Consider the following 13421-nt stretch of genomic DNA (forward strand, 5'->3'; position numbering starts at 1 on the left):
TATTTATTGTGCAATCTTGCAGTAATGTCACGTAGAATAAGTGCATTAGGATGACTCGCATACAAAGTAATACCTCAGATATACAAGGTTTATGTATGAAGGTCGCATGCTCAGGCTAGACTGCTTCTTTTAACAGAATAGAAATCTACTTTTTTCAATGAAAGGTTGCATTTATTTCTCATAAAGTTAGAAACGGTACTACGTAAAACTTTAAGTTCATTGAATTGCTTCAATAAATGCTCAGTCGCTTGAGCAACAGAGGCAGAAGGATTAGCATCAATGAAATTAGCAACGGCCTTTTTATGCTCTATTTTGGCTGGCTGCGACATTGCTTGTTGGAAGCATTGTATTTTCGCGTATTTAGGTTAAAATCCCGTAGCCACGAACATTGTGTTATAAGTGCGAAAACAGTAAGTAACCAATTATAATGAAGCTGTATGCAGGAGCGAATAGATCCCTTTAGATTACAATCGACGCAATAACAAAAACATATAAAAAAGCTTGTTATTTTATTGAAATAAAGTTATCCTTTTCTGCTCAAAATCTCCCGCCTTTAGGCTCCTTTAAACTTCGACTTTGCTCTCATTTCAATTACTGGCTGTCTTTTAATAAAAGCTCAATCAAACTCTCGTCAATGTCCATTGCTTCAAGGACACTGTATGATAATATAAAAGTAGTAAGAGACAATAAGATACAGTAAGGCTGAATTAATTCTTTTTATTGATAAGGAGTGGTTCTTATTTGTACTATTCTTTACTGTGGGATTATAGTTGATGCGGGTCTAACAGTTGTTCTGGGGTAAAGTAACTTAATTAAGGGTTTCCTAGTTTTACTACTGTGACATCCGGGTCAAGAAATGGTGCTATGTACTAGTAAGTGTTATTGTAAGGGTAATTTCCTTAGTTTCAATAAGCGTGAATTATGTTCGGATACGACAAAGATGTAAAGAGTATACTGGGAATTTTTTTTATTGTTTGAGAATAAAGCGCGGTTAGAAAGCCTATAACAACATCCGAGGTCGGAGTGGAGGCAATGGCAGTTGTGGTCCGCACGACCCACAATTGATATTGGCTATTTCTTCCATATCATGAAAGTAAAGCTCTTTGTTGTAGACTTGATTATTAAAATAAACAAAAGAACAAGTTTTTTAATTTAAGTCAATAATTAGTTGGGAATCCAGTAACAGCACTATGGTAATTTGTAATCAATCTTGCTTTGATAAAACTCTATCAACTACAAGAAGTGTTAAAAGAGAAAGAAAGAAAGGAAATGCTTACTTTAAGTGGGTAAATTTTTCTTAATATTCTGGTTGGTATAAATGTATTATTGACGTGATCATTAGGACTATAATGCTTCCATTTGATTTCAGCAAAAAGAATATTGCTTCCACAATTATAAACATTGACAACGTGATCAACATCATCCCACGTCTTTCCTTCTGGAGGTTTTCCTGATAGCTTTGCATTGATTATGTATTCTTTCAGGTTCTCTTCTACTTGAGGGGAAGCATCTCGAGACATTGCGCCTTTTGAGCGCCAATAATCCAATATCAGTCCCTTTGCAAATCTATACAATATCTAAATACGTCGCATTACAAGATTGAATCCGCTTACATGTTGCGTTCTTTTTCCCATGTGTTGTATTCATTACTGTAATTTTTCCATTTTATCAAGTATTCATAGCACTTTTATAAATTGTTAATACATGTTTTAATCGAACGCATGCTTATTTACATCATTTGTTATGCGGTGGCCAAGCAGGCGTTCCACCTCATAGATTTCATCGTCAAATGAGTCACTATTGTCTTGATCGATATTATTCATTTATAAATAACTAAAAGAAAACACTACGGACACGCGAGTATATATGCAAAAAAATTAGTGTGACTATACATAATTTTTTTTGGGTTTTACTATTTGCAGGGGAGATGTTTGATGCACAACCAAATCTAAAAGAGTAACGTCAGTAATATAGACAAATAATAGTAAAGAATAATTACAGATAAAAGTCAATGAGTCTCTATAAATACGAAGAAAGAAAAGGCTCATTATTACAAAAAGCATCATTTTATACGCAAGAAGGATTATTACATGGCCAATCATATGACGCATCATGTCCAAGTAAAATTGGACATGATAAATTCATGCAATAATCCTGTTCGTTATAAGATAAACTATGCAATAAATCTTGAGCAGCATTACTCATGCAGACAAGGACTGCTTCAGATTTGATGAAGAATTGCATCATAAAGAATAAATACTGTCTTACTAATGATGAATGAACTTTACAGTCTTTGCATTAAAATATCTATGATCTAACGCTGTCAGTCAAGCTGCACTGAGGTAAGTAGAGAACCAATGAATACAATAAGATGAAGCTTCACAATGACACAATAGAACGAAGGTAGAAATTTACCGCTTACTGCATTGAAAGTTTACATGATGCTCCTCTCAACAAATCCTCTCTTGTTTGTGCTTAAGCTTCAGGCCACAGATCGACAATTGGTCAGGCACAAATACAAGTGCCGTCTAAAAGAAGAACTCTAAGAAGTCATCTATAGTCAAAGGATGATATTTTATAAATGGCAAAAACCCTGTTTTTTCTTATATACACGGGAAAACGCCATGAGCACTTCTCTTTGTGATTGGTTGATTTGTGCTTATATTCGCCTGAGAGTTAAGCGAGAAATGAAAGCATGATTTGACTCAAACAAGCAAGAATTATGTAACGGTATACATACAAATATTCTCTTTTAAAATAAATGCTAAAGTAACCTGAAATTTGCGGATAAGGTGAAAATTACGACTTTTGAATCCTTAGTAATTATAACCCTGCTCCTCCACCTAATTGTCGGTTCGCTTCTTTAGTTGTATTCAATTGGCTGCAAATGCATATAATAGATCTGCATCTGTATATTTTGAAACAACGGGCAATAGGCTGTTCCTGCCACTTTGACCCGAGTCACCTGAGGCCTTTAGATCAACTATGGCACCTGACAGATTGAAAAGAAATACAGAAAGTTAGCTTGACCAAGTTTACTATCATTATATGAACCATCCTGTAAAAAATGGCGTGAAAGACAATGATATTTTATACACATAAATAAAACCTTTTGTTCTGGCGTGCCCATAACGTTTTTGCGCGTGCGTAGTGTTTCCTGACTAAAACAGGGAGCTTTCCCTATTTTACATTCTAGTGGTTTATACTTGTATGTTTTGAAATAATCAATATATTAGATATTTCCAATCAAGACAAGTCCATATCTATTGAAATTTCATCGTCTGAATGAAACTCGCTAAGCTCTCTATTGGAATGATACGATGGTGATAATCTGAATCTGTCGTCTAACTCTTCGTGAATGGGGCGTATTTCACTCGAATGAGCACTTTCTGATTCAAGCCCTTCTTCGTACATGTGTCCAGCATCCAAAGTATCGTGGTCCTCTTCAGATAATCCACCATTTCTATTTCTTACAGAGCCATTCGGTTGTCCTTTTACGTGAAGGGGAGCACCAACTTCTACAAGTTTCTGCTTTCTCTGAGCCAAATTGTCTTCCATACTGGCTATTTCATCAAATAGATCTTTTGCTGTTGGCTTTTTATGGAGACCCTTTGACTTTAAACTGATTGATGTAAGCGATGGGTATAGCGACATTGACTCTTTTTCTCCTTTCTGAAAAAGTAACTAATAAAAGCAGAATCCTGTTTTTATTCAAATTCAAACACAGCAGTAAAAAGAAAAACAGAGCTGATCAAATGGAGAAAAACAAATTCAACAGCTAACATATGTGATAACATGCTTTCATGCAACAGGCAAATGACGTTATATTAAATGCAGTGTGTAATCTATACAGACTAATTTTTAACGTATTTATCTTTATTGATCTGTATTGTTGCTTTGATGTAATTCCTTGATTTCTTATAACTTAGAAAAAAGAATTTTTAATTTTATGCTTTATTTTCTTTGTGTTTGCATATTTATATTTGATGGAAGCTGTATTTCTTCATTAGCTGACAAAAACTGCCTTAGCTCATTATACATTAGTAACAGTCTGTTGTTATTTTCAAAAGTTAAATGTATATGACTGTTGAAAGCTTGTTAACAACTCATCCGCTCTACCTCCAGCTTCAATCTCATTATTCTCCACAGTATTCTGGATAAGCATTGTCTCACTCATGGTATGAACTCTCAAGCTAGAGTCAATTTCTAGGTAATGTCGCTAGTGCACTGTAGCATTTCTCTTATTACTATGGTGACAATCTACCTTGGCTGTAAACCATACAACTTTTATTGAAGCGATAAACCAAATACATATGCTTGCAGACACTCTTATTTCGTTGAAAGTTGATACAATTGCACACAGTCATCATTCCTTGCTCAGTTGATATATTGTATACAGCTTCCGTCGTTAAAGATTTGACAATATAACAAGCTTTTTCATCAATATACACTTTCTGCACCATAAATTCTAATGGCAACTCATTGATCTCTTCTGCTGCAATAATTCTCTTTCTTGCCTCTCTAGTCTCTGAGCTAGTACGTCCGATATTGACGGCCATCCTTGCAGTATTGTGCATAAAATCTGTATGAACATCATCAACCAAGATAAAGATTAAGCGATCCAGCCTTCTGTTCCTCTTTCTTTGTAAATAACTTGTCTTCAATTGGTTATGCCAATTCTCGATATTGTTATTCATTCCCATATTGGTAAAAATTTGTGGCTGGTAAGCAGCAGACCAATGCATGAACTTATCATCAATAAGGTACTTTTGGGTAAAGTGGGCCATGAAATCCGCATGCACTGAAAACTCCTGTTGGAAATGTAGCAGCTTCTGGGCGAACATTTGGGTTGAAATTTCCCATATCAAACTCTTAAGAGCTGCTATCATGCTTCTATGGACAGCATTGTTGGCAGAGACGCTTCCTAACTTGACTTTCTTGCGAATTTGATCCATCCAGCCTCTGCTAACATGGAAAAGACACCTTTGGATACTGACGACAGAATCAAAGACTCCTGTAATGGCTGTATGTTCAGCGGCAGAAACGTCGATTGTTATTTTCTTTAAGCAAGAAGGTTGATCTGGTCCAAGATCCTTAATAAATCTTAGAAAGCGCGTGATTAGAATCATTGAATGATCATTAGTAAAGAAAAAGACAACTGGGCAAACTCTTCCTGTAATAGAATGTCAGACGACAATGCTATATAATATAACATTGGCTATGTTAGGCACACAATGTGTAGCATCCAGGCAAAATGATTCAGCTCGAACTAGTTGTTGTCTTTGCCATGGAGAAACAAAGCCGAATGTATAGCTCTGTTCAAAATCTTGAGCATTGTAGTAAAGTAACCTCGTTGTTGCTGAAGATCTTTCAATCAAAGCTTGATCGATTCTTTCTGTTCATTGTGTTTTTTATACGATAATTCTTGAACCTTTTTATATATGCTGTAAACATCTTCTGAATGGACAAACTAATCACAATGTATAACACACACTGAAGAGGAAGACGAACTAGCAGCTTCAGGAAAAGGGGCCCTTATCCTTTCATTAAAATGACGTTGAATTGCAGCTCTTATGTCTCTTCTATCATAGTCTTCACGTAACTTTTGTAATATAGCTTCCTTCGTATTATCCGATAAAGGTAAAAAAGAGATATCATCAAGGCTTCCAATAAGATGATTATGCTCATTATGAAGCTTAATGGTGACCTGATTAGGTGTTACAAAATAGTAGGTGACAGTAACATAGCATCTGCAGTTGATCTTCTTGCTTGGTTTCTGAATTGGCCGGCTTTTAGACGATTCATCTTCTGTCTGTATACCAGCACAACTCTTATAGGCCCCAGATCTATGACATATGTAATTAATTTTCCAAACGATGCTTCTTCTTGTTACGCGCTTTGGCATAGGTTGGCCTTCTTCGTTTAAAGTAGACATATCCATTCGTCTTTTCCTTATAAATCCAGCATACTGCATGATGGGCAGGTGAATTTTCAATAATAGTTTTTCAAGAGTCGATATCAACAGTAATTTCTTTAGGAAAGGGTGTGTATTGTTCTAAAACTAAGCTCTCAGGCATGATTACTATTCTTTAATAAAAGGAGAATAAGTGGACGAAGAAGTTAAAGAAATAGAGAATCAAAGAAGAATTAATGGTCACAGCATCAACGAATAAATAGTCACTCTAAGTTTTAAAGTCCAGAAAGGAGGCAAAATTGCAGCATGTCTTAAACGTCATCATATATTTTTAAACTCCATCTGATTGCTGCTGAAGAGAAGGGATATGATTTGCCTTGGCGACAATTTTTCACTCTATTTTTTCTTTTGTTCCCTTCTTGCACTATGATATCAGCAGCTCACCGTTCTCATGTTCAATCACTCTATAAGCGTTCATTGAAACTTTCACTCGACTGGTACATTCAACGAGATTTATGGCGTCAAAAGGCTTTAGAAATTAGAGCCCGATTTGAACAAAATAAGCATGTCACCAATCCCAAGGAGATTCGAGCTCTTATCGAAAAGACAGAACAGGAACTTCAAGAATTCGCTCATCCTGATCCTTATAGATGTAAGACTAGTTATAAGTTTGAATGCTCAATAATTAACAATATATCTATTAGTACCCACTGGACCTGAAGGTACTAAATGGGAACGTAATCTTCCTCCCATCATGGTAAGTTCTCTCTCCCCCTTCAAAATAAAAGCATCAAACAATTTAAACTTTTGACATAGTTTGACAAATCTGCTGCTCATCACCATTAAGTTGGAATATGTATCATTGACATTAGCAAAATAAAAAATATAAAAAGGCTATTTTGTGTTGTAAAAAAGATGAACGATCACGTGAGTAAGAGCAGTCAAAGTTTAGAGTAGAAAATAAAGATAATAGACGGTATATTTTCTTTTTTCTTTTTCTTTTTCCTATGTCCTCTACTCTTTCTCGTCTTGAGACAGTAAAAGAACACTTGAAGGTATAAATGCAAAGTGTTTTTATGGTATCTAATAAAGGTGGGTCAATAATAGCCTAGTATGTCGACTACCCATAAGAGCCCTATCACTTGTCACGTCCTTATTGCATCTCTTGGTACACCTGGTCAAGGAATTGATGTTAAAATTGAAAAATTAGATCATCAAGGATTCAATACACTTTCTATCGCGTAAGAGAAACAAAAAAAAAGAAGGGGAACTTTGAATTGATGTTTATATTAGCCAAACAAACAATGATGGACGATGCCCCAACTTGTTACCAAATGGTTACAAGGTAGAAAAAGGCATTTATAGAGTTACCTTTGAGACGCAAGCCTATTTTCAAAAATTAGGACAAGCTTGCTTCTATCCCTATGTTCAGGTAATTGAAGGATAAAAAAAGAAGGGAAAGGCTTAAAATAATTCTTTATTGAATTTAGATTGTGTTTGAAATCGATCAACCTGAGCAACATTATCATATTCCACTATTAATTAGTCCTTATTCTTATACAACTTACCGTGGATCATAAAAATATAGCAACTATATTTTCTACTTGTATATTATTCATCTGTGTGACTTGAAATAAATATAACTGAAAGGTCAATGATCTATTCTACAGTTTAGTGCCTTCATTTGTCCTCTTGGTTGAAATGCATCATTGGCTCTCATTTCATCTTTTTTAAAAGCATAATGCGATGCTGTAGTTAATAATAATTCTTTTGGGGAATGTATGGTAGGAAAAAAAAAAGTTGATATTTTTATACAAAGCACAACCTTTGTAGATATGCTTAGCATATATGCTGCCCAAGTAACCGATAATGTCCCTTCCCTTTTTGTATTGCAACGATCAATAACAATATTGCTATCAGGATATTTTTTTTTGAGATTTACAAGAATATGGATACAAATAACGTGGAGACTGAAAATAATAATCTAAAAGTGTACCTCTGTATTGCCGTATTTGACCCAAAGTATGTCTGTAATCAAATGAGTGATATTCTATCCTTGATCAGACCGGCGTTTGAAATCCCGTTGTGTCTCTCATGCGCGCACTGTGGGGAATTTCCGTTCTGTACTTTAATTTCCAATTCCGAGCTTTTCTCCCTTCTTCTTTTTCTTTATAATCTTCAAATGGGTGAACAGCAAATGACGCCAAGCGAACAGTTTCTAGCGAAAAGATGGTTTATTATTGGCGCTTATCAATCAGGAGCAACAGATAAAGTTATTAGTAATATGGTTGGACTCAGTTCAGCATCTGTCCATAATGTCATCACTCAGTTCAAGAGAACTGGCTCTCCGGTTCGTAAAAGGTTACACTTGAATGAAAAAGGTATATTAAAAAAGGAGAAATATAGATGTGAAAACTCATGATGATTAGCTATTGGATATGATGACCTTGGTCGTATCATTGATAGTGATAACGAATTAGGAGTAAAAATTTCAATTACGTAAAATAGTGAGAGGGGTCTGTAGTAACAATAACCTTGTGATTTTTTTAGGAAAATGAATATAATGAAGTCAAAACTAAAAAGACAAGGCCAAAGAGACCTTCTGCCAAAGATGTGATAAACTATGTACTTCATAAAGCACAACAACATCAGCAACATCAACAACAACATGCAGAAGAAAGAGCCATCATGGCAGAAGAAGAGAAGATAAGCATAAAACAGGAAGAAGAAGACGATAAACAAGAGATGATGCTATACCAAAACAAATGGAGGCCACCTACACCACCTTATCATCACACTCAACAAAAAGGACAATCATTTGATAATAGTAGTACAACGCTCCTTTCACCGCCCTTAACAGAACATAAACAAGCCGAATGGACAATGGAGGAAGATAAGATACTGATGGCACATGTCTTGACTAGACTGACGAGTGAGCGATGGCCAGAAGCAGTGGCCAAACTAAAAGGAAGACATGATATAGTCGATTGCCAACAACGATGGGAGTTATTGAAAGAACTTTTATTAAAAGGTGCCGATAAATCAGGCACCCGTGGATGGTAACAATTGAATAACGTCTTGAATAAAATAAGGTGTCACTTTAGGTATTAATAATAGTACAGGGAAGGGGTGTACATTTTCACTATCATTGGTCATGTTTGTAATTAAAGATGATTCACTAGAGGACTCGTCACTTGAGTAATAGTCCTCTAGATCTTGAGGTGCGCTATCACTGTTGTTGTTGTCCAACATGATCTTTTTCTTGGCCCTTTCAAATCGATACATTTTTTGTTTATAACGATATTCACACAAAGAGTCCACTTCTGATATCAGTTGATCCTTTAGCTCTGGTGTTGTAATACCGGCTTGTTCAATAGAATGGTTTATATCAATCTTGCCAGGCAGTCCATCAAACATAAAGGTGAACAGAGTGTCCACATACTTTATCAACTCATTAAAGATATCCGATGCATCTTGTGTATGAACGTTATAGACAAAGTCATAGAACCTTTGTTCATGTCGCTTGACCAAATCGATGAATGACTGTATCGACTTATCTTGTTGTTCGATCGTATTTAATAAATCGTCAATAAATAGTGATATATGACGTATTGTTGTACTAATATCTGCTGCCTTGTACACTTGTGCTAATGGTTCATAAAACACAGAAATGCATTCCTTTAGAATATCGCCTGTTACTCCTTGGAATACTAATTCCATGGCAATATCATGTTCCTTTTGTTTAGCATAAGATTCCCATAATCTATAGAGATGCTTGATGAGCTTCTTTCCTTCGTCGCTGTTATTATCACATAGAGAAAGTTCCCTATCAGATAATATTGGCTTGATATCATCATTTCTTAATACGGCCAGTAGTTCCTCGGTAGGTGAAGTATAGTCTACGTATAAAGAAATCAGCCTACAGATATACCACAAAAGAAAAGGGAGGTTTACCTTGCCATTCATCTGATTTTGAAGTATGAACTGCATTATACACCTTTTCACATAAACTGGCATGACCAATCTCTTGTTCTAAATCTTCTATGGCCTTTTGAAACGACTTTGATTCTTGGCTCAGGTTGGAGATTAAAATTCTATTTATAGTAAAATTATAAACATATGCCATCACAGCTGTTGTTGCCAGGGTTACCTCTGAAATAAGCTTCTGCTACCAAAAGGTTGTGCTAAAAATAAATCAAGTATACTCTTCACCATAGACATGGGATTAGATAGTTTTAATATCATCGATATTGTCCTGTAGGGCATCAAGCCATGGGTTCTTTTTAAATTATTCAGATTGTCAGCTGCCGTATCGACCATAATGAACTGTTTGCGCAGTGCGAATGCAAAGCTGGAATAATGTGAATAAACCTAGCTATTTTTTTTTTATTTTCTTACTTTATGCGGCCCCATTCGAAAGCCTTTTTAAGAGACGGCGGTAAATCTTGAATATCTTGAGTGTGCTTTATGATATCAAACACTTGAATCAAGCCTCCTGGCTGAAGTATCTCTTTCTTTAGATCATCCAATTGCTTATGCAAATCCTTGACGCGCTCATTCAGTTCCTCTTGGCTCTTTTCTTGTTCCTCAAATCTTTGCTTATCTGCCTTTTCCCGGTCAAAACAATCCTGATCTGGTACAAATGACGTTGGTTGATCCATTAAAAACGAATGCAGTGCTTGGCTTTTGCCAAAGATGGGATGTTGAATCAATTCGTGTAAATAAGCGCGTAGAGCAAGTCGGTCGTGTTCTCTGTAAAACGCATCATTCGCTGACACATGCTTATGAGGAACTACGGGAATAGGATGGAGATAATGCCTTTTAAGTTGTTCCCGGAGTCGACGAAAGTCCCGATGCCGTTTGTTGACATAGATAGGATCCCTTTTATCCGGATACCTTGTTTCGATTATAAATTCGGCGTGTGACGTCTCCAACAAGGCCTTCTTTACCTTCACTCGACGAACAGTGACAATGTTGAGTTGAATTTCAGGTGAGTGTCTGTGGTCATTCAAAGTAGACTCGAATATTTTGATACTTTCTTCTTTGCCTTGGACTGTTTTAATGCTTGCACAATAAGCAAAGACGAGCGCCTTTTTCAATTTTCGCTGGATCAATTTCTTTTGCAATGAGCTTTCGGAGTGTTGAGGACAATAAAAGTTGTCAAGTTGAATCTTGTTGAACTCGTTCAAGAGGGTTTGGCACTTGCCCCAGAATTCTTCCTGTTGTATTTGCTTGAGAAGAGGAAACTTGATGATCATATGATGAAATATATAACTAAGGAGTGGATATTTTTTCGCTGTCAAGAAGAGTGTCTCTGGATCATGGACTAGACTTGATATCTCAAAGTCAAGCTGTTTGGTTATCATCTCTCTTTTGAGATAATGAAGTTGTTTAGGTGTGAAATCCATAATATGTATGTATATATATATTCAATATGGAGAGAGAGAAAAAAAGAGAGAATAAGAGGGAAAAAAATGATTTAATATAGAAGAAGAAAAGGCAACCATGACGACAAGATTATTGTTCAAAAGAATTAAGCCTCAGCAGTGATATCACGACCATTTTCCTTTTTTCTTTTTTTATAATTTACGAGATGCCCAAGATCATCTCTTCTTCTGTTGTATCTTCTTCATATAATGCACCTCAACAACAAGAGCAGTCTTCAAAGACATTATATGTTTATTATTGTTTATGTTCAGAATTCATTTTAGTGATCGATGCTGATCTACGACAATTGCCAACAAGAAGAACAGACAATGCCATCATTGTATCAAATATCAGAAGAACCTACAAATTATCAGCAGAAGCAGGTGATTGCGTTTTGTTAAAAAGGTAATATTTCCTATATTTCCTATATTCCTCATTGACACTCTATATTTAGACGTAATGGATATGAAAAGCAATATAGATACCAATGTCCTCGTTGTGAACTAACAGTGGCATACGAAATGAACGAACATCGTAAATCAGGGCCTTATACATACATATTAGAGGGAGCATTAACAGATGTTCAAGGGAAAGTACCAGCCAACGCTATCCTTGATATAGAGCATAATGTCAATGTCATTCAAACATAATCTTGGCGCTATTTAAAATTTCGACGTTTTAAAATAAATAAAAATCAATCCTTCTTTTCTCTCCATCTCTTTGCCTTTTTTCTTTTTATCCGTTATGGGAGCTAATACGTCAAAGAGCGCAGGCAAGCACAAGGCAACAACAGCTTATCACCAAAAGTTTGAAGACTTGGTAGACTTGGGTGCAGTCTTTCCTAATGGTTTATACCCAGCTACGGAACAAGATTATGACCCCAGGATTGTAAAAAGCTTGATTATTGCAAGAAAGATTGCACCATTCTATAAAGGTTTGAAAATGTCAAGCCTGCATGTATTAATATGTACTTATTTTTTCTTTTTATAGGCTTACCAGATGCACCGGAGCCAAAAACAGAAACGACAGATACATTATCACCACTATCATCACTTTCAGAACCAGAGCATAATAATAATAATAACAATATATCGGGTACAGTTATGAATAGATCTCGTAGTGCATCCTCAAGTAGTCGAGTACGATATGACCCTTATGTGGAAAGACAGAAAGCATACATGGAGAAAATGAAACAAAGAGAAAAGATTTTATACAATGACGCTGTTGAATGTCCTATCTGCTTCTTGGTAATAAGACAAGAACGATGTACCATAATTGTATTAAACATTACCCTAGTATTACCCATCCAACATCAATTATTCTCGCTGTTGTGATCAACCTATTTGTACAGAATGCTTTGTTCAAATTCATAGACCTATTGAAACCCCTTCTATTCCCGCCACCTGTCCCTTTTGTATGCAAGAAAATTATGGTGTCATTTATGAACCTCCTTCATGGAGTGAAAAGTTTCAAGTAAAGTACCTAAATGAATAGTGAAACATTGTTTCATTCATCATTTATCACTTTAGGCTCGATCAAGGAGTGGATCACATAGTACAATGACCGGTACTAGACATACAACTTCTGGTATAAGTAGTGAAACAAGCAATCCAAGAAGAGAAAGCGTGAGTCATAAAGACCCAGATGTAGTCCTTATAGGTAATTTCGGGAAAGAGGATAATAACAATATGCTTATTATATATGTATATATATATAGATCACATAAGACCCAATTGGGATAAAACGAAAACACCACACACTTCATCAAGACCTGTATCTCGAAGGAACTCAGCATCAGCGGGTTCTCGTGGTTTGTTTAGAGCAGCGGGTTTACTGACAAGACCGGGTCGATCCGCCTCATCAGCTGCGGCTACTGAATATAATCAATTTTTATCAAATATCAGAGATGTAAATATGGATTTGGAAGACTGGATGGTGATGGAAGCGATACGCTTATCTCTTGCTGAGCAAGAAGAACATGAAAGAAAGGAAGCTTTAGACAAGAGAGAAAATAATAATACAACTGGTGCTTCCACTAGTAACAGTAGACAATAAACATTCTAATTGATCTCTTTACTGT

The 13421-nt window shown here is 35.8% G+C and overlaps 9 protein-coding genes across 9 annotated transcripts; 5 read left to right on the forward strand and 4 right to left on the reverse strand.

The window, feature by feature from the left end:
- Positions 1–752: 752 nt before the first annotated feature.
- Positions 753–1937, reverse strand: RHIMIDRAFT_273965 (uncharacterized protein). The gene is made up of 5 exons (XM_023612425.1): positions 1914–1937; positions 1734–1846; positions 1614–1684; positions 1278–1566; positions 753–1233 (listed from the first exon to the last, which is right to left on the reverse strand). Exons 2-5 carry the CDS (start codon positions 1821–1823, stop codon positions 1189–1191), a joined length of 495 nt encoding a protein of 164 aa, XP_023461400.1. The 5' UTR covers positions 1824–1846; positions 1914–1937; the 3' UTR covers positions 753–1188.
- A 2310-nt stretch (positions 1938–4247) lies between these two features.
- On the reverse strand, positions 4248–5208 carry RHIMIDRAFT_316571 (uncharacterized protein; the record flags this gene model as incomplete). Its single annotated transcript, XM_023615062.1, has 1 exon — positions 4248–5208. The coding sequence occupies exon 1, from the start codon at positions 5127–5129 to the stop codon at positions 4248–4250; it is 882 nt and encodes a 293-aa protein (XP_023461401.1). The 5' UTR covers positions 5130–5208.
- Positions 5209–5470: 262 nt separating this feature from the next.
- Positions 5471–6024, reverse strand: RHIMIDRAFT_303264 (uncharacterized protein; the record flags this gene model as incomplete). Its single annotated transcript, XM_023614412.1, has 1 exon — positions 5471–6024. Exon 1 carries the CDS (start codon positions 5972–5974, stop codon positions 5471–5473), a length of 504 nt encoding a protein of 167 aa, XP_023461402.1. The 5' UTR covers positions 5975–6024.
- A 245-nt stretch (positions 6025–6269) lies between these two features.
- Positions 6270–6891, forward strand: RHIMIDRAFT_220457 (NDUFB9, NADH-ubiquinone oxidoreductase). The gene is made up of 3 exons (XM_023607410.1): positions 6270–6566; positions 6619–6671; positions 6731–6891. The coding sequence occupies exons 1-3, from the start codon at positions 6341–6343 to the stop codon at positions 6758–6760; spliced, it is 309 nt and encodes a 102-aa protein (XP_023461403.1). The 5' UTR covers positions 6270–6340; the 3' UTR covers positions 6761–6891.
- Positions 6868–7716, forward strand: RHIMIDRAFT_273976 (transthyretin). Its single transcript, XM_023612426.1, has 3 exons — positions 6868–7155; positions 7208–7346; positions 7405–7716. The coding sequence occupies exons 1-3, from the start codon at positions 7028–7030 to the stop codon at positions 7492–7494; spliced, it is 357 nt and encodes a 118-aa protein (XP_023461404.1). The 5' UTR covers positions 6868–7027; the 3' UTR covers positions 7495–7716.
- Positions 7717–7862: 146 nt separating this feature from the next.
- RHIMIDRAFT_303266 (uncharacterized protein) lies at positions 7863–8770 on the forward strand (the record flags this gene model as incomplete). The annotated part of the gene is made up of 3 exons (XM_023614413.1): positions 7863–7936; positions 7979–8295; positions 8344–8770. The coding sequence occupies 3 exons, from the start codon at positions 7863–7865 to the stop codon at positions 8415–8417; spliced, it is 465 nt and encodes a 154-aa protein (XP_023461405.1). The 3' UTR covers positions 8418–8770.
- On the reverse strand, positions 8771–11378 carry RHIMIDRAFT_95639 (uncharacterized protein). Its single transcript, XM_023615925.1, has 4 exons — positions 10313–11378; positions 10065–10265; positions 9869–10008; positions 8771–9813 (listed from the first exon to the last, which is right to left on the reverse strand). Exons 1-4 carry the CDS (start codon positions 11320–11322, stop codon positions 8957–8959), a joined length of 2208 nt encoding a protein of 735 aa, XP_023461406.1. The 5' UTR covers positions 11323–11378; the 3' UTR covers positions 8771–8956.
- A 129-nt stretch (positions 11379–11507) lies between these two features.
- RHIMIDRAFT_208958 (uncharacterized protein) lies at positions 11508–11991 on the forward strand (the record flags this gene model as incomplete). The annotated part of the gene is made up of 2 exons (XM_023607098.1): positions 11508–11746; positions 11796–11991. 2 exons carry the CDS (start codon positions 11508–11510, stop codon positions 11989–11991), a joined length of 435 nt encoding a protein of 144 aa, XP_023461407.1.
- Positions 11992–12085: 94 nt separating this feature from the next.
- RHIMIDRAFT_249028 (uncharacterized protein) lies at positions 12086–13396 on the forward strand (the record flags this gene model as incomplete). Its single annotated transcript, XM_023610579.1, has 5 exons — positions 12086–12275; positions 12332–12588; positions 12638–12814; positions 12871–13000; positions 13059–13396. 5 exons carry the CDS (start codon positions 12086–12088, stop codon positions 13394–13396), a joined length of 1092 nt encoding a protein of 363 aa, XP_023461408.1.
- Between the last annotated feature and the right edge of the window lie 25 nt (positions 13397–13421).

Source organism: Rhizopus microsporus (genome assembly GCF_002708625.1).
Source record: "Rhizopus microsporus ATCC 52813 unplaced genomic scaffold scaffold_31, whole genome shotgun sequence".
Classification (NCBI taxonomy): domain Eukaryota; kingdom Fungi; phylum Mucoromycota; class Mucoromycetes; order Mucorales; family Rhizopodaceae; genus Rhizopus; species Rhizopus microsporus.